The sequence below is a fragment of the Garra rufa genome, chromosome 12 (assembly GCF_049309525.1).
Source record: "Garra rufa chromosome 12, GarRuf1.0, whole genome shotgun sequence".
Taxonomy (NCBI): Eukaryota; Metazoa; Chordata; class Actinopteri; order Cypriniformes; family Cyprinidae; genus Garra; species Garra rufa.
Window position 1 is genome coordinate 33,483,346 of NC_133372.1, and position 25,399 is coordinate 33,508,744.

The following is a 25,399-nucleotide window of genomic DNA, read 5'->3' on the forward strand; positions in this document are numbered from 1 at the left end:
CAAATTTTTCTGGTTTGTTTAAAAGGGTATCACACAACTACTGGTAAAATAATGCTTTTGAATTAGTTAAAAAAAAGGTAATAATTATTTAATAAAAACAACACTATTATTGTTATTATTATTACTTTACTACAATTATTGTTCAATAGAAATTTGATATTAAAACGTATAATTTAATCAGATTCACGGCCCTCTTGTTAACTGTGAAGCTGTAGATGTATGAAGCCATCTAAGCAGACAGCCCTGCATTTAAAGCGTCTAGCCTAATTCCACTGAGCCGAAATAAATCCACGTCTCCACAGTGGCAGTCCTTTAAATCTACACTGTATTTATATCCTACAACCCACACACTGACTGTAACAAGACGAGATTGTTATTCTTCACCGTTCGTGCATGGCGCCTTCTATCAAATATGCAAAGGAATGCCATCAAGACTAGGGTGTTTAAATGTATTGAGACATCCATACTGGTGTGTGAATATTGACACGGGAGGATGGCCAAACACATCTCCCTGAAGCTGATCTCCATAGACAGCGGACACGGAGATGATCCCATTAGCGCTGGCTGCAGCGGCACATGCTCAGTTATGCTCGTTGAAGGGGATCTCAGTAGGCTGTGCGTGAACACTGAGGTCATCGCCTGCGCTGAGGAAAAAATACTCAGCGCAGCCTCCATTTTGAGTAGTATGAAATAGAGGAACGCATAGTTTTGAGCCGCCGCAGCAAACAAACTGTAAACACTAGCGAAACAGCCTCTGCCATGGACGACCTGTTCAGTCCGCGAAGGTTTGTTGCTTCTTTTCATTACATATGTATGCTTTTGCGCGCGCCAGCGCTTTTTGCGACATCGTGAATACTTTTGCATTCTAGTGCAAATCGAGATGATTTTGAACTTGACAGCTCGTCTCGCTCGGCCACACACACGCAAAGGCCAGCTAGGAGCCTGACGAGATAAAATAGGGCAGATCTCGTGTGGCTACTGTTGCTGATTGCTAATGCATGTTGAACGAGTGCTACTCTTACGAATTAGTTTTGTTCGTCTGTTCTGTAAATATTTGTCCAGGAAATTGTTTGTAGCATAATATTTTCTTTCGGGCAAAATGATTAGACAGCGAACGGTGTTTGTGCATATCACACTGTAAGTTCAACGTAGTGATTTCGATTTGCACTGTGTTTGATTTCTGCACGCAGCAATGTAATGATTTATGTTAAAATATATGAACTGGACGTCCAAGCCCCCGTTTATATAACCTTTGGAGGGAACGGAGAAGTCGGACGCTGATTGGCTGGTTGTGCTGTGTAGGCGGGATTTGGATTGATCATCGCCACTGCTGATAGGCAAATCACATTTTATGATTAACACTGAAAGGAGGCGATTTAAAAGGGTGGAAAACAGCGACATGAAACGCCTCACATGACAGGGACTTAAGTTTACTTAGTATGTGTCAACTTAGTATGTGTCTGATTTGTTGTATTGTTTATTACAGACGTACTTTTTTTAGTATTTACCTATGGAATATTGTCTGTAAGTGTTGCTGCTTGTATTGATTGATTAATGCGCTTGCACAGCCATATTTCTAATAACTAACTAGTAAATTAAATTTTGTCTTTCAGGCAGCTGAACAGCACACAAGGAGAGATTCGAGTGGGACCAAGTCATCAGGTAAAATGGTTATGAATAGTTTCCGAAAGTTTTTGGAGATATGCAGTGTATTAAATTTTCAGTCAGTAATTTTTGAGACTAAAATTTTTAAAATAAATGTGACCCTGGACCACAAAACTAGTCATAAGGGCCAATTTTATAAACGAACAAATAAGCTTTTCATGGATGTATGGTTTGTTATGATAGGACAATATTTGGCTGAGATACAACTATTTAAAAATCTGAAATCTGAGGGTGCAAAAAATGTATACATTGAGAAAATCGGCTTTAAAGTTGTCAAAATTAAGTTCTTTCAAATGCATATTACTAAACAAACATTAGGTTTTGATATATTTACGGTAGGAAATTGCGAAAAATATCTTCATGAAACACAATCTTTACTTAATATCCTAATGAGTTTGGGCATAAAAGAAAAATTTATCATTTTAACCCGTACAATGTATTTTTGGGTGTTTCTACAAATATATGTTCCCGTGCTGCTTAAGACTGGTTTTGTGAAAATTGATATATGTCTGCGTCTGTGTTATACGTCTCCAGTCTTGAAGTGGCAACAGCCACATTGAAAGTTTAAATCCATTGGTAGTAATGGGACGAATCAAAATGTTAAAACGTATTTACTGAGTGTACCTTTAAAAGTCCTTTAATATAACTGTCTGTTATATTGTCGTATACAGGCTAAGCTACCTGAATTACAGCCACCACCTGCTCACGGAGCAGATTCCATCACAGACAATGAGGAGCTGGTGTGGGCACCTGGGGTCAATGACTGTGACCTTCTCATGTACCTACGGGCTGCCAGGTAATGGCTGCTTGGCGGGATGCCAGTTCCTATTCACTGTTTTACATTTATCTTCATAACCGCTTCAGGGTGTGTCTAAAAGGGGATCTGAGGTGGCTGTGGATGATGTATGATTCACCATAACCTTCTGCATTTTTGTTCTCTGTTCTCTGAATAAACAGGAGCATGGCAGCTTTTGCAGGGATGTGTGACGGAGGTTCAACGGAGGATGGTTGTCTTGCAGCTTCACGGGACGATACCACATTAAATGCTTTAAATACGGTCAGTGCTTAGAATTTTGTGTTTGTGCTGTTTTGTCTTTAGATTTCAAATTAATTCAGTTCATTGTAGTATTATATTGCTTTTTACCTCAACTATAATTATTTGCTGTGCAACTAACATATAGGGTAAATTTTGTTTTGTTCCCAGCTCCATGAAAGCCAATATGATGCCGCCAAAGCCCTGCAGTGTCTGGTAAAGAAACCAGTTCCAAAACTAATTGAGAAATGCTGGTCGGAAGATGAAGTGGTGAGAAACTGATTCTATCTGTATTTTTCACTTATATCTGGGCATATTTTGACACAGCCTGGTAATTTATGTGTAGAAGTGTGATGCTAGAACTGTCCAGAGAGTATTAGTTCAGATTTCTCAATCTGTTAACATGTTCAATTACAGAAACGGTTTATCAAAGGTCTCAGACAGTATGGCAAAAACTTCTTCAAGATCCGTAAGGAACTACTTCCTAGTAAGAAAACGGTATGGAAACCTGCCTTTTCAAATCTTATGTCCAATTGAAGTCTTTTATTTTCTAAAGACGTTTGTCTTTCCAGGGTGAACTGATCACATTCTACTACTACTGGAAGAAAACTCCTGAAGCCGTGGCATCACGACCTCATCGGCAGCAGAGAAGGCAGCCGGTGTCTCGCAAAGTGAAAACTCGCAACGCGACAGCTGCAGCCAATGCAACATCTCGCACTTCTTCCAGTACGTCCAGCAATATGCACCATATGTCTGTTCATTTATTGCGGACTGCCAAAACAGGATAGCTATAGTCTGATATAGTTAAGTCTGATATAGTTATAGTAACTTTTTGTATTTTCTGTCTTCCTGTCTGTAGTGGAGCTTAGTTCAGCGAGTGAAGATGATCTGGACAGTGAGGACAGTGAGCAGGGTGGCAAAGGACAAGCCTGTAGTCACTGTCTAACCACTAGTAAGTTTTTTTTTTTTACCCTTCTTCAGTGGTGTGTATATATAGCGTCTGTATTGAGAATGCTGTTTATACTTTATAATTTTTTGATCATATGCTTGTGTCCATAAACCATCACTCTGTTCTGAAAGTCACTTTCTGCAGTACTTACTTAGTCACCCTAGAATGGATTCAACCTGCTTAGGTTTGCAATTCTTGAAGTGAACTTGAGATACAAAATTGACCCTATTTCCATAATGTACATTCCTGGACTTGTGAAAATGTTTGTCCCATTTTTCATAATCCAAACAATTCCCAATGGATCAAGTTCTGTAATTTTACTCAGAATTACACTACAGTTCTTTTTTTTTTTTTTAGCAACTTATTAGTTTTATTTAGCAAGGCCGCCTTAAATTGATCAAAAGTGACAAAAACTTACAATCTTAAGAAATATTTCTATTTCAAAAAATTTTGTTTTTCTATTATTCAGAGAATCCTGAAAAAATGCATTATCCACCTTTTTCTTCAACACAGAAGTAGGTTTATGGGTGAGACCACAAAAATATTAAGCCACAAAACTATTTTCAACATTGATAATATGAAAAAAAAAAAGTTTGTTTTTAAGCACCAAATCAGCATATTAGAATGATTTCTGAAGGCTCATGTGACACTGACTTGAGTGGAACTCAGCAGTGCTGTCACAGGAATAAATAACAATTTTAAATATATTAAAAATAGAAAACATTTAAAATTGCCATACTATATTACGATTACTGTTTTTATCTGATTTCAGATCAAATAAATGCAGCCTCGGTGAGCATAAGAGACTTATTTTTCAGCAAACCTTTCAATGGTGGAATATGTTAAAATTACAGAAATAAAATGTCAATTGACATCAGTTGACTTTGATGTTAACCAGCAGCCTTTTAACTCTTCTGACTTTTGTATGTACTATGATTCTTCTCTTTCAATACGACTCACACAAATGTTTCTCTCAGACTCCAAAGACTGGCATCATGGAGGGAGAGACAATGTTTTGCTGTGCTCTAGTTGCCACTCTCACTTCAGCAAGCATCGGCGCCTTCCACCGTTTCCCAAACCAGCAGATCCGCCCTACCTCTTCAAACCTGTCAAAGAAGAGGAAGAGGGAGTCAGACATGGGATGAAGACCCGTCGGAGCCGGGTGCCACCACATGTAGGTCTCGCTTGCACTTTAGTTGTGTTGATGTGAAGACTAATATGCTTAATTTAGTCATATGTGTCTACATGTAGATGTCATCCCTTCGAAGTGGGCGCAACAGACCAACCGGAAGTCCCGACAGGGGCATGTCTCCCACCACCGAGGATGTACGATCTAATGGACAGTCCCCCAGAGCCAGTTCAACTGCTATGGCAACCAGGGCTTCCAGCTCTGATATCAAGAATGGAGTGGCTGGGAAGACCAACAAGGTAGAGATAAAAAAAGAAACCTGCTTAGTTTAGAGTTTGTATTATTTGTGTTGTTTAACTTTTTTTTAATTTTTTTTTATCAAACTTCAGAAAATAAAAGTAGAGGCATCTATAGTAAAAGGTGTAAAAAGACAGAGAGAGTCAGCTCCTCCAGATGCCGATGAGCCTGAAAGAAAAAACATGAAACGACCCAAGAATCAGGTAAGAGAAACTCTTTTCTATCTTGTTAGTGGAGTATAAAGTCTTAAAGGCATAGTTCACCCAAAAATAAAAATTCTGTCATTAATTACTCACCTTCATGTTGTTCCAAACCTGTAAGACCTTTGTTCATCTTTGGAACACAAATTAGTATATTTTTGATAAAATACGAGAGCTTTCTGACCCTGCATAGACAGCAACAGTACTACTACATTCAAGGCCCAGAAAGGTAGTAAGGACATTGTTAAAATAGTCCATGTGACATCAATGGTTCAACCTCCACTTCCAGAATAAAAATTTCCTGCTGATTTACTCATCCCCATGTCATCCAAGATACTCATGTCTGTCTTTTTTTCAGTTGCAAATAAATAGTTTTTTGAGGAAAACATTCCAGCATGTAGTGGATTTCAATGGTGCTCAACGGATTAAAGGTTAAAAATGCAGTTTCAATGCAAAGTTGGAGGGAAAAATGAGATGGGAGTTTTTAAACCTACCGTAACTGAGTAGAAAGTCTTTTTCTTTTTCTTTTTTTTTCTTTCTTTTTTTTTTTTTAGAAAATAACCAATCGTTTCACTAGATAAGACCCTTATTCCTTGGCTGGGATCGTGTATAGCCCGTTGAAGCTGCATTGAAACAATTTTTCAATGGTGTTGAGCACCATTGAAGTCTGCTATATGGAGAAAAACCCTGGAATGTTTTCCTTAAAAACCTTTATTTCTTTGCGACTGAAGAAAGAAAGAAAGACATTAACATCTTGGATGACATGGGAGTGAGTAAGTTATCAGGGAAATTTATTCTGGAATTAGAGTAATCCTTTAATGTTATGAAGCTACGAGAATACTTTTTGTGCGCAAAGAAAACAAAAATAGCGACTTTATTCAACACTGACTTTAATATTGGGCATTTATTTGCCATCACTGGCAACAGTGTCTATACCATATAGTTCTGCCATGGTGTCTAGTTTTTAAGCAATGTTTCTTTAACCTAGGAGGGTCCTGATTCTCCATCAGAAGGTGAGGGTGAAGGCGAGAGCTCCGATAGCCGCAGTGCTAATGACGATGGCAGTAGCGACGCTAAAGACATTGATCAGGACAACCGCAGCTCTTCCCCCAGCCTGGCCAGTCCCCTCCAGGCCAACGAAAGTGACTCGGACTCTCCAGCACCGCCCCCTGCACCAGGCCCACCACCACAAACCCAACCCCAGCAGCCTGTTGCGACCCCCACAACACACGTCCCCTCTGAAACGCCACCATCTCCTCAGCCCACTCTGCCTGCATCCTCATCCGCACCTTCACCTGGAGCTTCTACAATTACAACGAAGGCACCATCCATAGAGGTTTCTCAGGAGGCTCCATCTCCACCTGCTTTCAGAAGTGGTCCCAGGGGACCTGAAGTCCCCACCTCTTATCCAAACTCCACGTCTCAGCAGGTGCAGTGTCCAGGGCAAGGGCAGTCACAGTCGTTCCCTGTGCCTCCCCATTATCAGCACAATCCAGGTCAGCTGCAGAATCCTTCATCAGGGGCGAATCAGCCACCGGGGTTTGCTTCCAGACCAATGCACCTTCAAAGAGAGAACCCTCTTCCTCCTCTTCCCCCTACAGCAGCATCCCAAATCAAGCCTCCTCCGACCACTCCAATTCCACCTTCTCACAAGCAGCCCCCTCACCTTTCTGCCCCTCCACCTCATTTCCTGCAAATCCACCCCAATTTGCCTCCACCTCCTGCTCTAAAACCGCTTGCTTCCCTGCCATCACAGCACTTGCCTTGTTCGCAGCCTCCTCCGTTGCATATAATTCCACAAACTCACCCCGCTCAGCCTTCCGTTCTGACTCAGTCGCAGAGCCAGCAGGTTAAAAGTCACAGTAGTGGTGCCCCTCCGGCTCCAGCTAGTTCTCATCCATCGCTTCCACAAAATCGTCCTGCTCCTGAGTCCACTGCTTCTTTCCCTCTTTACTCTTCTCCCATCCCTGCCCATCAGCCCTCCCTGTCCTCCTCAACAAGCACTCCTGTTGGACAGGCTCATATCAAAGAGGAGCCAATTGATGAGGAGGAGGAGTGCGATAGCCCACCTCCTCCTCGCAGGAGTCCCTCTCCGGTGCCGACAGTGGTTGACATACCCAGTCATGCAAGTCAGTCAGCAAGGTATGGCGATCACATTTGTCAATATTTAAAAATTTTAATATTTCATTAAATTCCAAACAGATTTTGATCAATTGTTTCTTACTTTTTACTTATTTTAAAAACATTTCAAAATGCCATTTACATGTATTATATTAGTTGTGCAATTCAGAACACATAGTAAATTCTGTTTTGTCAATTACAGATTCATCAAACACCTCAACCGAGGTTACAACTCCTGCTCTCGCACAGACCTGTACTTCACCCCGTTGGCCTCCTCAAAACTGGCCAAAAAACGAGAGGAAGCTGCTGAAAGATCTAGAAGAGAAGCAGAGCTGAGCGCTCGACAGGGACGGGAGAGAGAAAGAGAAAGAGAGCGTGAGAGGGAAAGGGAAAGGGAGAGAGAAAGAGAGCGGGAGCGAGAGCGAGAAAGGGAGAGAGACTCTGATAAAGCCTCTGTAAGTATATGTGATGTTTACTTTTGAATTTGACACATTTCATTCACCCTAAAAAATAATTATTAAAACTGTTTTTATGTAGTTTATTTATTATTAAATAATACTGTTACTCAATACTGTAATGTATAAAATGCCATGCCAAGTAATATGATGCAAAAGATTTTTTTTTTGGAAAGAAAATTAAAAGAAAAATTTAGAGTAAAAATATATATATATATATTATACATTTTTTGGTTGGTTTGGATTTCATTTTGCAGTAAAACATATCATGCTTTTATTAGATTTATCCTTTTATACCGACAATGTTTAAATTGTATTTAATATACTTTGCCAATTACAGATTTGCTGTCTCTTTAAAAAATCTGTCTTTTTAGTAATTTTGATAAAGATCTCTTTTTAAAGAAGTTTATATAAAATATATATAACCTTTTAGCTTAATATAAAACTACACATGTTAGGATAGGACAATATTTGGCCAAAATACAACTATTTGAAAATCTGGAATCTGAGGGTGCAAAAAAATATGAGGGTGCTTAATATTGAGAAAATTACCTTTAAAGTTGTCCAAATTAAGTTCTTAGCAATGTATATTACTAATCAAAAAATTAAGTTAATCTTCATGGAATATGATCTTTACTTTATATCCTAATGATTTTTGGCATAAAAGAAAAATCAATCATTTTGACCCATACACTGTATTTTTGACCAATGCTACAAATATACCCATGCTACTTAAGACTGGTTTTGTGGTCCAGGGTAATTTTTTTGTATATTTACACATATTACACAGATGTTTTTGCTCATAAAACACTTTTTTTTTTTTTCACACAGCGTGCTTCAAGCTCATCCCACGATGGCCGAATAGGTGACCACCTGCTTGCTGCCCATGTCCAACAAGGCCGTCCGTCATTCGAACCTCCTCCCCCCACCACCGTGGCTGCAGTTCCACCATATCTCGGCCCTGACACTCCAGCCCTCCGCACACTCAGTGAGTACGCCCGCCCCCACGTCATGTCGCCCACCAACCGCAACCATCCTTTCTTCATGCCACTCGGGCCAGGTGAGCACCTGCTGGCATATCACATGCCGGGGCTCTACGCAGCAGACCCAGCTCTTCGAGAGCGAGAGCTTCGTGAACTCCGAGAAAGAGAGATCCGAGAACGAATGAAGCCTGGATTTGAGGTAAAACCACCAGAGCTGGAGAACGCGCTTCATCCGTCGGCAAATCCCATGGAGCATTTCGCCCGCCATGGGGCCCTGCCTCTGCCTCATGTGGCTGGGCCTCACCCCTTTGCCCAATTCCACCCAGCCATGGACCGAGCTGTAGCGGCACCGCCTCGGCCAGAAATCAGCTATGCTGAGCGTTTGACGGCTGAGAGGCTCCATGCTGAAAGGATGGCCTCTGTTGCTGCTGGTGACCCTGTTGCAAGGCTACAGATGCTCAATGTTACACCACACCACCACCAGCACTCACATATACACTCCCATCTTCATCTGCACCAACAGGACCCTCTCAATCAAGGTGAGAATTTCAGAGATGTTGGCAAACAACTTTTTTTTTTAATAAAGTAAATGGAAATATTGACGTATTTGTCTTTCAGGCCAAGGGCCTCATCCTCTGGTGGACCCATTGGCTGCTGGCCCACCTCTGGCACGATTCCCCTACCCACCAGGTGCCATCTCCAACCCCCTACTCAGTGAGTTACCCCATGAGCATGAAATGCTCCGCCACCCTCTGTTTGGTGAGTCACCAAATAGACTCCCCATTTCACTTTTAGTATAAAAGAAAGTTCAGAGTTAATTCTGAATGACTAACATTTCCAATGCATACAGCCAAGCTCAAACGCAATTCTTTGTCCACTGCTGAGCAGATTTGAAACACCCCATCTTCTGATTAGCCGTATCTCCATTAGTTGCATGCTCCTTTTAACACATTTAACCATGTTTAAATCCATTCTGTGAAATTGTTTAAGATTAAGATTTAAAGGGATAGTCCACCCAAAAATGAAAATTCCTCCATTAATTACTCACCCTCATGTCGTTCCAAACCTGTAAGACCTTCGTTCATCTTCGAACACAAATTAAGATATTTTTGATGAAACCCAAAAGCTTTCTGACCCTGCATAGACAGCAATGCAACTGACACATTCAAGGCCCAGAAAGGTAGTAAGGACATTAAAATAGTCCATGTGACATGCTGATGATAATCATTTGTGATTTTTATTACTCAAAGAGCCAGAATGGCTGAAATGTGCATCCCTAATGTAATGCAATAATGTTTGTCAACCTGTTGTTGTTTATTGTTACACATTACAGTCCCATGGTAGGAAAACATTCTCAGTTATTGGAGGGTAGAGGAACTGAAGTAAGCTATTCTGTGCCTTTCTTTAATAGGAGCACCATTCCCCAGAGAGTTACCAGGACCCCTGGCTCCGATGTCGGCTGCGCATCAGTTGCAGGCAATGCAGGCGCAGTCAGCAGAGCTGCAGAGGCTGGCACTGGAGCAGCAGTGGCTACATGGACATGCACACTTACACAGTGCTGCTCTCCCCAGCCAAGAAGACTACTACAGGTGAACCACAGAGACCTTAAAGTTCTGTTCTATAGTGCATGTGTAAATAAGAACTTTGTAAACATATTTTCTTAAAGGTAGCATGCAGCATGAATCAAAATAAGAGGGATTATACAAAATGCATGTTATTTTCTATTTAGTACTGACCTGAATAAGGTATTTCACATAAAAGGTGTTTACATATAGTCCACAAGAGAAAATAATAGTTAAATTTATAAAAATGACCCTATTCAAAAGTTTTTGATTCTTAATACTGTGTTGTTACCTGAATGATCCACAGCTGTGTTTGTTGTTGTTGTTGTTTAGTGATGGTTGTTCATGAGTTCCTTGTTTGTCCTGAACAGTTAAAGTGCCTGCTGTTCTGAATAGTCCTTCATATCCCACAAATTCTGCTTTTTTCCAACATTTTTTTTTTTAAACACGGTGCATTAAGAGCCAGGGGTGAAAACTTTTGGAATTTGAAGGGTCAGACCAATTTAACTTATTTTGTCTTCTGGGAAACATACACATGTTTTTTATATTTTGTCTTCTGAAGGGCAGTACTAAATGGAAACAAATATGATATTTAGGCAAAATAAGAAAAATGTACACATCCTCATCCTGCAGAAAAACCAAAGAATCTGTGGGGCCTGAAGGACTTTTCTGAAGAACAGTGGGCAGTTTAAGTGTTCAGGACAAAAAAGGGGCTTTTCTATCACTTTTCTATAACTATCACTAAACAAAAGATCCACAGATGTGGATCATTCAGGTAACAACACAGTATTAAACATCAAGTGTATGTAAACTTTTGAACAGGGTAATTTTTATAAATTTAACCATTATTTTCTCTTGTGGACTATATGTAAATATCTTTTATGTGAAATATCTTATTCAGGTCAGTACTAAATAAAAAAAATAACATGCATTTTGTATGATCCCTCTTATTTTGGTAAAATAATTAACATTTTGCAGATTTTGCAAGGTGTATGTACATTTTTACTGTATGTCACCCCACAGTACACAGAATTATTTATTTTATTTGTTTTTATCCGTTTACTAGGATGCTTAAATGACAACATGTTGTTCTGTGGTCTCGTTGACAGCCGTTTGAAGAAAGAGGGAGACAAGCAGTCCTGAAATGAACAAATCCTCCACTGTGGATTACAGAGTGATTCTGTGTTCAGGGTATCAGGCCTTTTATTTCAGTAAACCCAGCGTGGGTTTATCCCCATTTTGGCACTTATAAACGTTCGACCGACTCCTTTGTGCTGTATGAAATAACTAGCCTTTTGGAGCACACTGAAATTGCTTTCCTTGCATGAACACTATTTAGAAATTTCTGTAATTTAGAAGTTTCTGTACGAAAAATGAAATTCCCATGTAACGTCGTTATTGTGCTAAAAGCACAATACTGTAGATTTGCTAAGTATTTGAAAAGTGCTGTCCAATATCCAGAGTTTATCACAATTTAGTTTCAAAGTTTATTGAAACATTTGTTTTAAGATTGTAAATATTATATGTTTAAAATAATATATTAACTGTTGCAATGATAGATTTGGATACAAAAACTTCACATGACCTGTGTGCAAGAAGTGCATGCTTTACATACTCTATCCTTCCCTTTCCCTGACAGCCTCTTTACCTACAGTATACCTCATTAGTATACAGTAAAACCCACATGTAGTAAACTCCACAATACTTTATTCTTTCAGCAATTTATCTTATTTGATTTAATAATGTAGACCAAATGCAGGCTGAGTATTAGTATGCTGACTGTAGTGTTGACCTTTCCCTGTCTGGAGAACAGTTGCTTCACTGCCATGGTCATACGATGCTATGGAACTGATCAGGACGACATTCAGCTGCTTGCAGTGTATACCACCATGCTTGAGGACACAATTTGATAGAGCAGGTCAGTTCCTAGGTCACCCCTACTTGGGACAGAAGTTTAGGAAGTTCATTTCTAGAGGGGTACCACTACCAGCTTTAGTCTCAGCATATGCACTTGGCCAATTAAACAACCGGGCTACTGTTTAGTAAGTTACGTTTTCATACTTGGGCTGGTTGGGAAAGAGCACAGCATTCTTAGAATAAGTTGAAATACATTATAAACACAATAGAGAGAGAAAGTAATTTTGTGATGGTTTAATGCAATACAAGTGTATTGTGGTGCGCTACTATTAATTGTTAAAATAACAATAGAAAACATGAAATGGAGTGCCATTGTTTTGTATGTGTCGAAGCGGACATGAGTGTTATCTGTTAACGCCACCATTATTGTGGAACTTTGATGGGTCACTTTTTTTCCCAAACTGCCAAAAAGTCATTATTTTCTTTGAATTAACACTAAACATTTGTACTAGCATTTTACAAAGATAATGGATATTTTTAATGGGAAATACATTCTCATTATCCATGTCTTTATGTATACTTGTCTCTACATGCAGTGTTGTCTGGTTGCAATTACCTTATAGTTGGAAATTATTTCAGAACTTATTTCAGTGATGAATGCATGATGATTACAAACAGCTTGAATCATTTTACTTATCCATTATGTCATATGAACTTAATTAGTTTTTTGTAAGCATACTTTTTTGAGGCTGTTTCATGTACACTTATCACACTTATGTTTGATAGAAATATTTGACACTCAGCAGCAGTCATATTTTTCTGGCACTTTCTGATACCTCCTTAACTTCCAACTATATTTTATGTGCAAATTTATATTCTTCATGAAATGTGCTCAGATCTGTTTCTTCAAAAACTATATGAGCTTTTTTTTAAGCTTTGGCCGCATGATGTTTTTGCATTAATAGATACATCTAGAGTGATTATCATTGAAAATGTTTTTTATATGTACACTGCAAAATAGTTTACTTGTGAATTACATAAATATGTATAGCACAGCTTGAGTCCTGAATATAACTGACGCAAACAAACTTACCAGTTGTCATTTCTGGTCCATATCAACATAATATCTAAAGCAATATATGTCTTCTAACAGAACAAGTGTTTGTACGGAAAAAAACTAATGTTTCCTCCTTTGCTTTGTATGCTTTTCTTTAACAAAGTTGTCCTTTGATAAGTTATTTATTGAATGAACACCTATTTTGTAACATGAATATATTAAACATGAAAATATTAGACTGTTAGTAAATATGGAATACAATCTAATATGTGTATTTACTAAAGTGTTTGTTGTGAATTTGTGCAAAATTAACCCTTTCCTGTACACTGGCCCCTTGTGAGAAATCCTCAGAAAGCTCTAATACTAGATTTTTATGGTTCATCCTTCTTTGACGTATCGCCGCAAGTACTGGATGGCAGATATCGCGCTCACGTTTGCCAGGAGAGCTGAGAAATAATAGAGGGAAAAAGGATCATGTTAATTTTGTGTGCTCATATTATCTGAATAAATTGGCTAATTTAATATGGAACAGCCTGATCATTGTGTCTCATTGCAGAAATACAGTATCCACATGCTGATCTTACCTGCTTTCCACATGTCTGTAGATTGTGGATCGCTTGACTTCAGTACCCATGACGCAAAAGCAATGCAAACAAGGCACATGTCTGTTTGCTTTAGTGAAAAAAAGAAACGATCTCTATCTGTAAGCAGAATTTTGCAACGTTAGACTTGACATGTTCATATCCATTTCATTTCCATTTCATCTCAGAAAATTCCCTTAAAGGGATAGTTCACCCAAAAATGAAAATTCTGTAATTAATTACTCATGTTGTTCCTAACCTGTAAGACCTTTGTTCATCTCAGGAACACAAATTAAGATATTTTGAATGAAATCCGAGAGCTTTCTGACCAAGCCCAAGAAAGGTAGTAAGAACATCGATAAAATAGTCTATGTGACATTAGTTTTAGGCTTTGTACAGATACTGTACTGTAAAACTTTTCAAGCACTACTTTTTAGATTTTCAAGGAGTTCAATCTGAGATACTGCTTATCAAACAATCTCTTATCTTTCAAAAAAAAAAAAAAAAAAAAATTAGATAAGTAAAAATATACTAATAAAATGATATGCAAATTTCTGTGTTCCGAAGTTCCGATCTGAAGCAAAAGATTCACAAACCCACTCCAAAGTTCTGAGCTAAATGATTCGCGATTCACGCTCTAAAGTCCCGATCTGAACAATGATTCACGAACCATCATTTTAGATCAGGACTCAGAATGTGGATAGTGAATCATTTATTCGTGGAATGATCTCTGAACCGGCTTCGAAGTCCCAATCTGAATCAAAAGATTCACGAACCCGGTCCAAAGTTCCAATCTAAATCAAAAGATTCATAAGTTCAGATCTAAATCAAATGATTTAGGATCCACACTCTAAAGTTCCCATTTTAAGCAAAAGATTCACAAACCTGCTCTGAAATCCCAATCTAAAGCAAATGATTCGGGATTCACACTCTGAAGTTCCAGTCTGAACGATGCTTCATGAACCATCATTTCAGATCAGGGCTTGGAGTGCGTATTGCGAATCATTTATTCGCGAAATAATTTATGAACCTGCTTCGAAGTCCTGATCTAAATCAAACAATTCACAAACCCGCTCCGAAATCCCATTCTAAATCCAATGGGATCTGCGCTCTGATGTTCCGATCTGAAGCAAAACATTCACAAACCCACTCCAAAGTTCCAATCTAAATCAAATCACTCGCAAACCTGCTCTGAAATCCCAATCTAAATCAAATGATTCACGACCTGCACTCCGAAGTCCCGATCTCATTTATTTGTGGAATGATTTATGAAACAAGCTCCAAAGTCCTGATTTGAAGCAAAACATTCACCAACCATGCTCCAAAGTTCCAATCAAAATCAAATGACTTGCAAACCCGCTCCAAAATCTGATTGGAGCACTTGATTTGGTTCATCTGTTTTTCTCTTTGCATCTTCAGACATATTTGCACAACACTACTACTGGCTTTTATGTTTTTTTTTTTAATTGTTTGAATTTTGTGTGAAAAGATGTGTGCTTTTTGAAATTGTTTTTACATTTATTTCATAAATACATTGTGCTTCAGTAATTCAACCACTTTTCAAGTTCCACTTCAGGAATGTTGCTGTTTTCAAGGGTTTTCCAGGCCTTAAATTTTAAAAAGTTGAATTCAAGTGCTTTAAGCACCTTGTACGACTGTAATTTTACGATGCTACGAGAATACTACGAGAAAAAAACAGCTTTATTCAACAATTTCTTCTCTGTGTCAGTGTTCGATGCACATTCACATTTATTTGTTTATGAAGATGAATGAATGTCTTATGGGTTTGGAACGACATGAGATTGAGTAATTAATGACAGAATTTTCATTTTTGGGTGGACTGTCTCTTTAAGAATGTACCTGCACCTGCAACAGTTGCCTCAACAAGTATCTGATGTTGTGTCATTTTTCCGAGGGCCTGGTTCTCTAGGAAAAGCTCTGGAAGCTTTGGCTGAGCTATAGAAGAACTTGATGTTCTCATTTTATAACTGTAGTCTGTGTCAGCTGTCTTGGGAAAACCCCAAGAGGTGGCCAACCTACACCAGGTCCTTCCCATTAGAAGTTTACTGTGTCTTAGAGAAAGGTTTCTCCAGGTACTTCTCTGGCTAGTGATAAAGCACGTGTTTGATGTTTCAGAGGGGCTTGCACACCTTTTAACTTGGACTGGGGCACAATCTGATTGTATTACCTCTTCTACCTCTGGATATTCTAGGTCTTTCACCACTGAATGAGAAGAGGAATAGATTGGAATCAGTGTTTTCTCACTCTTTGTTGAAACATGAATTGTAGGAAAGAGAAAATTCCCAACTTCAAAGTCTGAGAAGAAGTCATCATAAGTCTCAGCCAGAGATAATCTCTCTGAAAAACAAAGCGAAGTGCTTCGGTCTGAAATCCAAGTCTTGTACTGCTCTGCTTCGCTGTCACTTCTCAAGATTTCAAAGAGAGTCTCCAGACACTGATCGTCTAGAATATCAGAAATTGATAAAACTGGTGAAGGTGTTGATTTTCTTGTGCTACAGTGGTCTAATAGAAAGGTATTCATGTCATCTTCTCTGGTTGTTAAGAATATGTCTTGCATCTTTGCTTCTGTCTCTGAATACAAATATTCAAAGGGATCACTCTCAGGATACAGCTTTACAATCTCATTTGATTCACTTTTACAAGTTTCTTCTAAATCCATGCTAGACTCAAGAAACCTTTGGGTTTGCTCTTTGCCTTCAAGGGATTCAGGGCAAGGGTTTTCACTTGCATGAAGAAGTTGGAGAAACTCGTCATCGAAATCAGAGTAAGTTGAGAATTCGCAGCTTGATCGGTCTGGTTTAGAGTCATCCAAATGTGTAAAATAGTCTGAATCTGCTGCGTCGTCTAGCAGGCCATCTTCTAAATTATCATCTTTAGATTCAACCGCAGGGCTGCTTTCTTCTGAAATGGTGCTTTCTGTCAGTAGAGACGTGTTATTAACTGTTCTTAGTTGCAAAATATCATTTATTGTCAGTTTTTCCATTTCATCCCAAAAGGAGGAAATAGCAAATATGGGTGGAGTTGGACCTGACGTCTTGGCACTGTTGCTGGAGGATTGTGACACTTGGGACGACTGGGATGATTCTTCTAAGGGCTCTTTCTGCTCTGTTCTTTCTCCTTCAGTATCTGAAGGATCGGTGGGTTTAGAGGCACCCAGAATAAATCTGGGACTTTCCACACCTGTGTCATTATTAAAGTTGCTTAAATTATCAGTTGTATTTTGACTTTCACAGTTAAAATCTATGGATTTGTAATCTTCATCACACAGTGTGCTTTCATGATCCCAGTACTGTGGCAAAGGGCCACTGAGATCTTTAAATAGGGTTTGTGGCATCTGTTTGGGGGTTAAAAGTAAATTTAAAGAGTCGGCGGGATTTCTTTCTAAATTTGTTTCTGGCATTTCTATCATGCTTTGCTTTTTTAGACTAATTGGGCAGCTTGTTTTTTCCTCTTCATTCTCAGATGATCCAGTGGGCAAAATACATTTAATATCTTGGATATGAAGTGAGTTTTGCATATTGGGTGAGTACACATTTTCTTGTTTAAATTTCTCAGGTTCTGATTCGTTATTTAAGGAAGAGCACTTCTCCATCATGCCGCTATTGTGTCTGAAGTTTTTAGAAGTTTTTTTTTTTCTTCTTTTTTTTTGGACTGAACCTTTACTTGGATCCTTTACTCTCAGACGGACCGGGCTGTCATTTACAGTCACAAACCAACGTTCCTTCTCTTTTTTGGCCACTGGTGAATAATCAGTTAATGTTTCTATACCAGCCATACTCTTTTCATGCTTTATTTCTTCTATAGACATTTCTGAGACTGGCTTGTTTATGGTTTGGCTTGATCTATTCTCACCATTATCTCGATTCTCATAATTTACTCTTAGTTTCTCTAAGTTCTCAGTCAGGTTGCTGTCTTCACATGTAGCCCCAGGTTTGTTTGCTTCAGCATCGGACGTCTGCTCAGCAAACCTGGTATTCTTTGGCTCTGTATTAGGATTAGGATATTCAATCAAATTTGAATTCTCAGATGTAGGTTCTGATTTAAATTCTTCTTGATGCTGATTTTGTCCTTCTACCCTATCTTTTGGGTCAGGGCTGTTCTGAGTGGGAACGAAGGTTTTGCCATCGTCAGTATCACTGAAGCCAGACTCATCTAAGGATGCAAGCTTGGCCTGCTGAATAGAGCATTCCTCGCTCTCTGTGCAGAAACAGTCCCAGTCCTGCTCTGCTATCAGCACACTGTGATCTAAATCATCCATTGCAGTTGCACTCAAAAGGTTTGTCATGACATCTGGAAAAAAAAATAAAAAAATTTTTTTACCAAAAAATACACTGTTATACAGTTTTACTGTTCAAAAACATTGAAGAGTAATGTTTCTTATTCATCTGTTCATTATAGACTGCATCTTTCAATTCATTTTTCAATTTTCATTTTTATTTTTTTTACATAGGCTACATTTTTTTTTACATCTGTCATTAATGCAAACTTCTGACCAGTGTTGTTACAAGTAATGCAAGTTATGTAATGGGATTACTTTTTCAAGTGGAAAGTAATGCATTTTTTTTTCTGACTGACCGTTCTCCTGTCTCTATATTGAGAGAAATTGGTAGTAAGTGCAGAGGTATTGTGTGCGCTATGTAAACATGATGCTTACTGTAGTTCTTAGACTAAATGTGCCCTGGACCACAAAAAACCTTCATAAGTGCAGATTTCAAAATTGAGATTTATACTTAATTTGAAAGCTGAATGAATAAACTTTCCATTGATGTATGGTTTGTTACGGGACAATATAAGATACAACTATTTGAAATCTGGAATCTGAGGGTGCAAAAAATTGAGAAATTGAGAAAATTGCCTTTAAAGTTGTCCAAATGAAGTTCTTAACAATGCATATTACTAATCAAAAAATAGGTTTTTATATATTTATTGTAGGAAATTTACAAAATATCTTAAATGAACATGATCTATACTTAAATCCTGATGATTTTTGGCATAAAAATCTATCATTTTGACCCATACAGTCTATTTTTGGCTATTGCTACAAATATACCTGTGCTACTACTACCTTGGTTTTGTGGTCCAGGGTCACATGCATTTACTTACTTGCACAAAAACAGATTCAGTATTCCTCTAAATGAATGAAAACAGTGAGATGCAAACTCAGAATATGTGTCACAACCCATGTTCCATGTTTTCTCCCCAGCCTTAGTTCCTGTCTTTCCTTTTATGGTCTGTTTCCTGTTTTCATTGTCTTGATTGATTTCCAGGTGTGCCTTGTCTTCCGTTTTATTTGCTATGTACTTAAGGAGTGTTTTGTCCTCAGTTTCTTTGTTCACTGTTATATGTCATTCGTTCTGTTCCCGTGACTCTTAGTTTTGGTTATTCCATTGGATCTTTATTTAAGACATTTCTGTAAAGTTTATTCTACGTCTCCTCACTTCCTAGCCTACATACCGTGACAATGTGTTAAATAACACAAATATACTTTATGTATTCTATACAAATTTATTAACCAGCATCTCAATGATCCAGTTCAACCTTACTAATAAGCAAAAATTACTTTAGATAAACATAATATTTGTGCTTTTACATTTGCTAAGTTTTTTCTATAATGAAAGCAAACAAGCAAGCCCAGCCTAGATAAGAAAAAGTAATGCAAATGTAACATAACGTATTACTTTGCATAAAAAGTATAACACAATTAGTTACTTTTTTAGGGAGTAATGCAATATTTTAATGCATTACTTTTAAAAGTATATCTTTCCCCAACGCTGCTTCTGACCAGCAAGAAGTGAAATTGCTGGAGTTAAATTTAAAGGAATCAAACTTTTACAGTAGGGAAATTATTAATATTACATCCAAACATAATTTAAGAATCTTGAAGTATTGTGTGAAAATTTCCCAAACAGTTTAATTCCACTAATAAAATTATATAGAAAGATCTATATTAAACAGATAAATAAGACTATTAACCAAAAAAAAACCCTGTGTCATTACTTATTGGATATTAAACATTTTTTGACAGTGGCCACCACACACAAAACTAAAAAGAAATATTGTACAGAAAACGTCTCAAACATACAGAAAAGGCTTCATTTGTTCAAAAGACAAAATCTCCCAATATATTTTTTTCAGTAGGTCATTCAACAGGTGAGTATGGAAGCCCGTTTCTGCAACTAAATAAAAAATAAAAAAGGTAATTGTTCATGCAATTGTGAATCTTGCAGTTCTGACTTGGAAAAAAGAAAAAAAAACTCACGATTCTGAGAAATAAAGTAAATTCAGACTTTTTTCTCAGAATTCCTTAATATAAACTCGCAATTCTGACATTTTTCTCGCAACTTAGAGTTCATATCTCACAATTTAGACTTTTTTTTCTCAGAAATAAACTCGCAATTGCGAGTTACAAAGTCCAGTTTTGACTAGTCTCAGAATTGCGAGTTTATATCTCACAATTCAATTGCAACTGAGTGTTATAAGTCACAATTGAGAGATAAAAACTCGCAATTCTGAAAAAAAGTTTATATCTCACATTTCTTAATTCAGAATTGTTACTTTATAACATGCAATTGTGAGTTTATTGCGAGTTTTGTATCTCGCAATTCTGAGAAAAAATTCGCAATTGCGAGATAAAAAGTCGCAATAACCTTTTTACATTTTTTATTAATGGCAGAAACAGGCTTCTATAGGTGAGAGCCCAAACTCCTTTTCAACAAAAGAAATAAGAAATATTCTTTTGTCTCTAAGTAACACAAATTCCAAAATATTTCAAACAAAACACTGTAATACACTCAAACTATCTCCAAAGCCCCTGTGAGGTGATCTTGTTTTGACTGTAAGCTGACTCCAAAGCAGACTGTACCAAGAGTACTCAAAACAACTCGCCGCAAGGTGATTTGTGCATTAAAACAGGTCAGTCAGAGGAAATAGCAACACATAAAACATTATTTGGGTGACTCTCCTTTTACAAATAATTTGCATGATCCAATTGCTTAGAAATGACCTAGGTGTGTTTTTGGATGTCGAGAATAGTCATAGTTTACAACCTTTTATTGAGAAACAGTATTATCTTATCTAGCTCATAGGGCGTGGAGATGCATTTAAAATACAGTATTATTAGCATAATGCATTCATCTATGCACATTTTTATTTTTTCTTTCTGCTGTGTAAATATTATTGGATATAGCCATTGTCATTCTTAATACACAAACTGAGTCTTTAGTTCTTAGCGTATTATTATTAATGATACCCAGTGCATAATGTCCTTTTCCATTGCGTACATGGTGGTTCATTTTGTGACAGTAGCACTAGTACACACAACACAGGCCAAATGGAAAATATTGCCAAACACAAAAACAGCTAGCTCTGCAAACTCCGCATCTAGTCAGCTTCCATTAAACATCTTTTCAACATCTCATCTCTTTTATGTTTTTTCCTACCTTTAGTCGTTAGTCATGCTTTGAAACACTTCAATGTTGATCCGACACTGGCATGGCACACCTTCCAAAACCCCACTGTCCTTGCGTGTAGGAGAAAGGGGCCCGACATCCAGGTCTGTTATAAATAGAGCTATGTGTCTGATCACATGGAAGTGTGCGTGTGTCCTGCATTCTCAGAGGGGCATTCCGTTTCATATTTATAAATAGGGTTTCTCTGGGGAGATGGTACGAATCTGTCACTGATCAGCTAAGCTGCTATTCTATAAAGGGTTAAATCCTTAAACACCACACGGGACGGAAAATCCTGCACTTTTATGGTTTAAAGGAAGTAGCTCTGTAAAAACAAGTTAGGATCAATCTTATCTATGGTAATAAAAGTCTGATGGTGTTATATAGTGTCATGAAGTATTACTGTAAATTAGAAGAATATTTCTAGAATATATTCAGTTACAAAAGAGAGGAAAAAGAGGAAAAATGGGCAATAATTAATTTTAAAAGAAAAAATTTGAAAATATTATTATTGTTTTTAATTGTACATTAGTTAAGGGAGTTGAGTGAATGCATGTATGAGTTAAAGCATGGCATTAAAAAACTTGGTGAAACTCAAAATATAGTGCTAATTTTACAATCTCAAATGGTTATATGGAAAGCCACCATATCTGACATAGCAAATAACGACCACATTTAAATATGATTACTATGGGCATTAATGCAGTGCTGTCTGTATATGATATACACTACCAGTCAAAAGTTTTTGAACAGTAAGATTTTTTTTTTTTTTAAAGAAGTCTCTTCTGCTCACCAAGCCTGCACATTTGATCCAAAAAACAGCAAAGCAGTGATCTTGTGAAATATTTTTACTACTTAAAATAACTGCTTACTATTGAAATATATTTTAAAATGTAATTTATTCTTGTGATCAAAGATACAATTTCAGCATCATAATTTGCCTTAAAAATAATACTAATTTCGTAGTGAAAATACACATAACGAATAGATATAGTGCAAAATATTTTATAAAAAGATACATGCGATTACAAATATTTTTTTATATTTCACAATTAAAAAACATTTTAAAAACTCAGTTTATATACATGCTTAATTAATTAAAAAATATCAGTTTTGCAAATATTGCAGGCGTATTATTTTACAGAATGTGCAAAGAGCTTTAATAGTGTTCCAGCCAAAGCAATCAAACCTGTAAGTGTTAAAACCCTAGTGTTCATTTTGTTCATCTGTTTTAAACACAGCAAAGAATTTTCAGTATTTACAGTGGCATTTGGGAAGTGTGAGATATGACAATGAAATTTCATGCAACAAATATTGAGTTAAAAGGAGAAAGTAGAACTTTAACCAGTGCAGGTTTCCTGTCATATGAAGGTGTAAAGGTTGTGGCTGAGGTTTCAGCTTATCAGCCATGCTTTTGACTGAAACCCATGCAACCTGAATGTCATCTGCAGTTCATGAAATTCAAACTGCTTTCATGTGTTAATAAAAACTTCTTGTGCCCACTTGTGTGTCTCAGTTAGCCACTGTAGGTCTCACCATCATGGTTGGATTCCCTGGTGATTCTCTGAAGCATTCTGACATGGAGCCTGAGATGATAAAGCACTGGAGAGGCCACAGAATAATGAATAAGATCACAAGAAGCACTATGACGAAGATCACAAGCCTCTTCCAGTTCCCATAAAACCCCAAGAATCTCAGCATCCTGTTTCCAAAACCCTCTCTTGTCTCTTCTATCCTTGGTGTCTCTACTGGTTTGTGCGCTCCGATGTCAATGCAGACGCAGTCGGGTGCCATTGGGTTCGAGTAGCACAGCCTCTTTCCGTCTAGAAAAAGGTTCTCCACTTGTTGCTGGTCGCTTGGGAGTTGGCACAACACTTCCTGGCTGGTGGCCAGATCTGGAGTGCCGTGCTCAGGCACGGATGTTGTCCGCCGACAGAGAGGACAGGTGATCTGGGTACCCTGCTGCTCTGGTGAAACAGCCACAAAGCGACTGAGACATTCCAAACAGAAAGTATGGGTGCATTCGAGAAGCTTCGGTGTCTTGAAGGTGTTGTCGTATGCGCAAAAGCAGATTGAACACTCTGGACCGGCATCCCAGGCATTGTCCTGGTCATCACTGGAGGCCACTGTCCTTTGTTGGTGCCGTAGCGAATTAGAACGGGATACTGTGGGTACTTCCGATTCCTCCATCCTGTTGTGTGATCAGAGGATAATCTAAAATGCAAAATGAATCCTTGAAGTTATTCACTGGCACAATGATTACTTAAAAGATAAACTACCAGTCAAAAAATTTGTAATGTTTTTAAAGAATTCTCTTCTGCTCAAATTACAGCAAAAGCAATACTATTGTGAAATAATTTTTACTATTTAAAATAACTGGTTTCTATTTGAATATATTTTAAAATGTCATTTATTTCTGTGATCAAAGCTACATTTTCAGCATCAGTACTCCTGTCTTCAGTGTCACATGAGCCTTCAGAAATCATTCTAATATGCTGATTTGCTGATCAAGAAACCTTTTTATTATTATTACTATCATCGATATTTAAAACAGTTGAGTAATTTTATTCAGGATTCTTTGATGAATAAAAAGATCCAAAGATCAGCATTTATCTGAAATAAAAAGCTTTAATAAAACACTTTACCATTCAAAAGCTTGGAGTCAGTATTTTTTGTGGGAGGGGGAGGGGACTATAAAAAATTTAAACTTTAATTTAGCAAGGATGCTTTAAATTGGCCTAAAGTGATGATAAAGACATTTATAATGTTACAAAAGATTTCTGTTTTAGGTCAATGTTCTTCAGAACTTTCTATTCATCAAAGAAACCTGAAAAAAAAAATCTACTCAGCTGTTTTCGTCATAATAATAATAATAATAATAATAATAATAATACTACATGATTTTCAAGCAGCAAATCAGAATATAGGAATGATTTCTGAAAGATCATGTAAGGAGTAATGATGTTAAAAATTCAGCTTTGAAATCACAGGAACAAATTACATTTTAAAATAAATTCAAATAGAACCAGTTATTTTAAATAGTAAAAATGTTTCTTAATGTTACTGTTTTTGCTGTACTTTGAATCAAATAAATGCAGGCTTGGTGAGCAGAAGAACATTAAACATTAAAAATCTTACTGTTCAAAAACTTTTGACTGGTAGTGTATATGAGGTGATGCTGAGACAAACATATAGACAAACTAGGATCAAGTTCATTATGACTTGCTTGTTTTCACATTTATTGTACTGTGACTAAACAAGTAAACGCATCTTTAGTTTAAACATGAAATGTAATTAATATAATAATCATGAAAAGCAGGTTCAAATTGCCCAAACAAATGCTAATAGTTGCTAAACTGGCTGTTGTTTTCATTAGCTCAGCATAAACCAGTTTAAACTGGTTAACTGAAAAGAAAAAAAGTTTACCTTAAAAGAAAACGACAATATTCTTCTTTTTATCTTGTTGATATTTTCTTCTTCTTCTTCTCCTTTGTTCAGATGTATTCAAATATGGCTGAAAAGTTTGAAAAGTTCCCAAAACAAGTATTTCAACGCCTGTCTTTCTCTAGACCTGTCTGTCTCGGTCTTCCAGCGAAGTGTATCTGCCTTTACCTGTTCTTCAGTAGTTTGAAATATACTTCTGAGCTGTGACTCAGGTGAGTTAAACCATAAATCATTAGCTTGTTCTCTCTCTCTTTCTGGCTGATTCTCCACCCCTCCTTTACACATACACCATCTGAAACACGTACATGTGCAAATTATGGAAAAGTAGGATGGATGACAAAGAGGGAAGTAGGAAACTGGTTTTCCGATGGGATTAAATTACACAGTGTCATTGAATACTATGTTAACGTAAGAATGACAAAGCATAGCAAACAATGGTTTCACACAACTTTTAAAGAACGTTCAAGCCCATTATTCACATTTAATAGTTTCATTTTAAAGTAAGGCAGGTGCTGCAACAGAATATTTTGTCTCAAATTTGACCCCGGACCACAAAACCAGTCTTAAGTAGCACGGGTATTTTTGTAGCAATAGCCA

General features: G+C 37.4%; 3 protein-coding genes across 6 annotated transcripts; 1 reads left to right on the forward strand and 2 right to left on the reverse strand.

Moving 5' to 3' along the window:
* Positions 1–513: 513 nt before the first annotated feature.
* rereb (arginine-glutamic acid dipeptide (RE) repeats b) lies at positions 514–13,830 on the forward strand. Of its 3 annotated transcripts, none has more exons than XM_073851267.1 (17): positions 514–785; positions 1,614–1,662; positions 2,337–2,461; positions 2,623–2,722; positions 2,870–2,968; positions 3,116–3,196; positions 3,271–3,424; positions 3,558–3,650; positions 4,625–4,821; positions 4,899–5,075; positions 5,166–5,276; positions 6,262–7,415; positions 7,597–7,849; positions 8,681–9,371; positions 9,451–9,591; positions 10,244–10,421; positions 11,461–13,830. In XM_073851267.1, exons 1-17 carry the CDS (start codon positions 760–762, stop codon positions 11,471–11,473), a joined length of 3,642 nt encoding a protein of 1,213 aa, XP_073707368.1. In that variant the 5' UTR covers positions 514–759; the 3' UTR covers positions 11,474–13,830. The 3 variants fall into 3 exon arrangements, with proteins under 3 accessions (XP_073707368.1, XP_073707369.1, XP_073707367.1); XM_073851268.1 differs by having other exon boundaries at positions 9,451–9,546; positions 11,504–13,830; XM_073851266.1 differs by having other exon boundaries at positions 515–785; positions 11,504–13,830.
* On the reverse strand, positions 12,531–21,456 carry perm1b (PPARGC1 and ESRR induced regulator, muscle 1b). Of its 2 annotated transcripts, none has more exons than XM_073851270.1 (4): positions 21,350–21,456; positions 15,756–18,200; positions 13,893–14,009; positions 12,531–13,754 (listed from the first exon to the last, which is right to left on the reverse strand). In XM_073851270.1, the coding sequence occupies exons 2-4, from the start codon at positions 18,193–18,195 to the stop codon at positions 13,687–13,689; spliced, it is 2,625 nt and encodes an 874-aa protein (XP_073707371.1). In that variant the 5' UTR covers positions 18,196–18,200; positions 21,350–21,456; the 3' UTR covers positions 12,531–13,686. The 2 variants fall into 2 exon arrangements, with proteins under 2 accessions (XP_073707371.1, XP_073707370.1); XM_073851269.1 differs by having other exon boundaries at positions 15,750–18,200.
* A 782-nt stretch (positions 21,457–22,238) lies between these two features.
* Positions 22,239–24,967, reverse strand: LOC141347493 (RING finger protein 223). Its single transcript, XM_073852509.1, has 2 exons — positions 24,785–24,967; positions 22,239–23,572 (listed from the first exon to the last, which is right to left on the reverse strand). The coding sequence occupies exon 2, from the start codon at positions 23,546–23,548 to the stop codon at positions 22,871–22,873; it is 678 nt and encodes a 225-aa protein (XP_073708610.1). The 5' UTR covers positions 23,549–23,572; positions 24,785–24,967; the 3' UTR covers positions 22,239–22,870.
* Between the last annotated feature and the right edge of the window lie 432 nt (positions 24,968–25,399).

Excerpts from the sequence above, each read along its gene's own strand:
- LOC141347493 (XM_073852509.1), bottom strand. The coding sequence starts at position 23,548 with ATGGAGGAATCGGAAGTACCCACAGTATCCCGTTCTAATTCGCTACGG.
- perm1b (XM_073851269.1), bottom strand. The coding sequence starts at position 18,195 with ATGACAAACCTTTTGAGTGCAACTGCAATGGATGATTTAGATCACAGT. Across the intron at positions 14,010-15,749 it reads GGCAACTGTTGCAGGTGCAG|ATAGAGATCGTTTCTTTTTT; the intron begins GTACATTCTTAA and ends TTCTGCTTACAG. Across the intron at positions 13,755-13,892 it reads TACAGACATGTGGAAAGCAG|CTCTCCTGGCAAACGTGAGC; the intron begins GTAAGATCAGCA and ends ATTATTTCTCAG.
- rereb (XM_073851266.1), top strand. The coding sequence starts at position 760 with ATGGACGACCTGTTCAGTCCGCGAAG. Across the intron at positions 3,651-4,624 it reads TAGTCACTGTCTAACCACTA|ACTCCAAAGACTGGCATCAT; the intron begins GTAAGTTTTTTT and ends TGTTTCTCTCAG. Across the intron at positions 5,277-6,261 it reads TGAAACGACCCAAGAATCAG|GAGGGTCCTGATTCTCCATC; the intron begins GTAAGAGAAACT and ends TCTTTAACCTAG.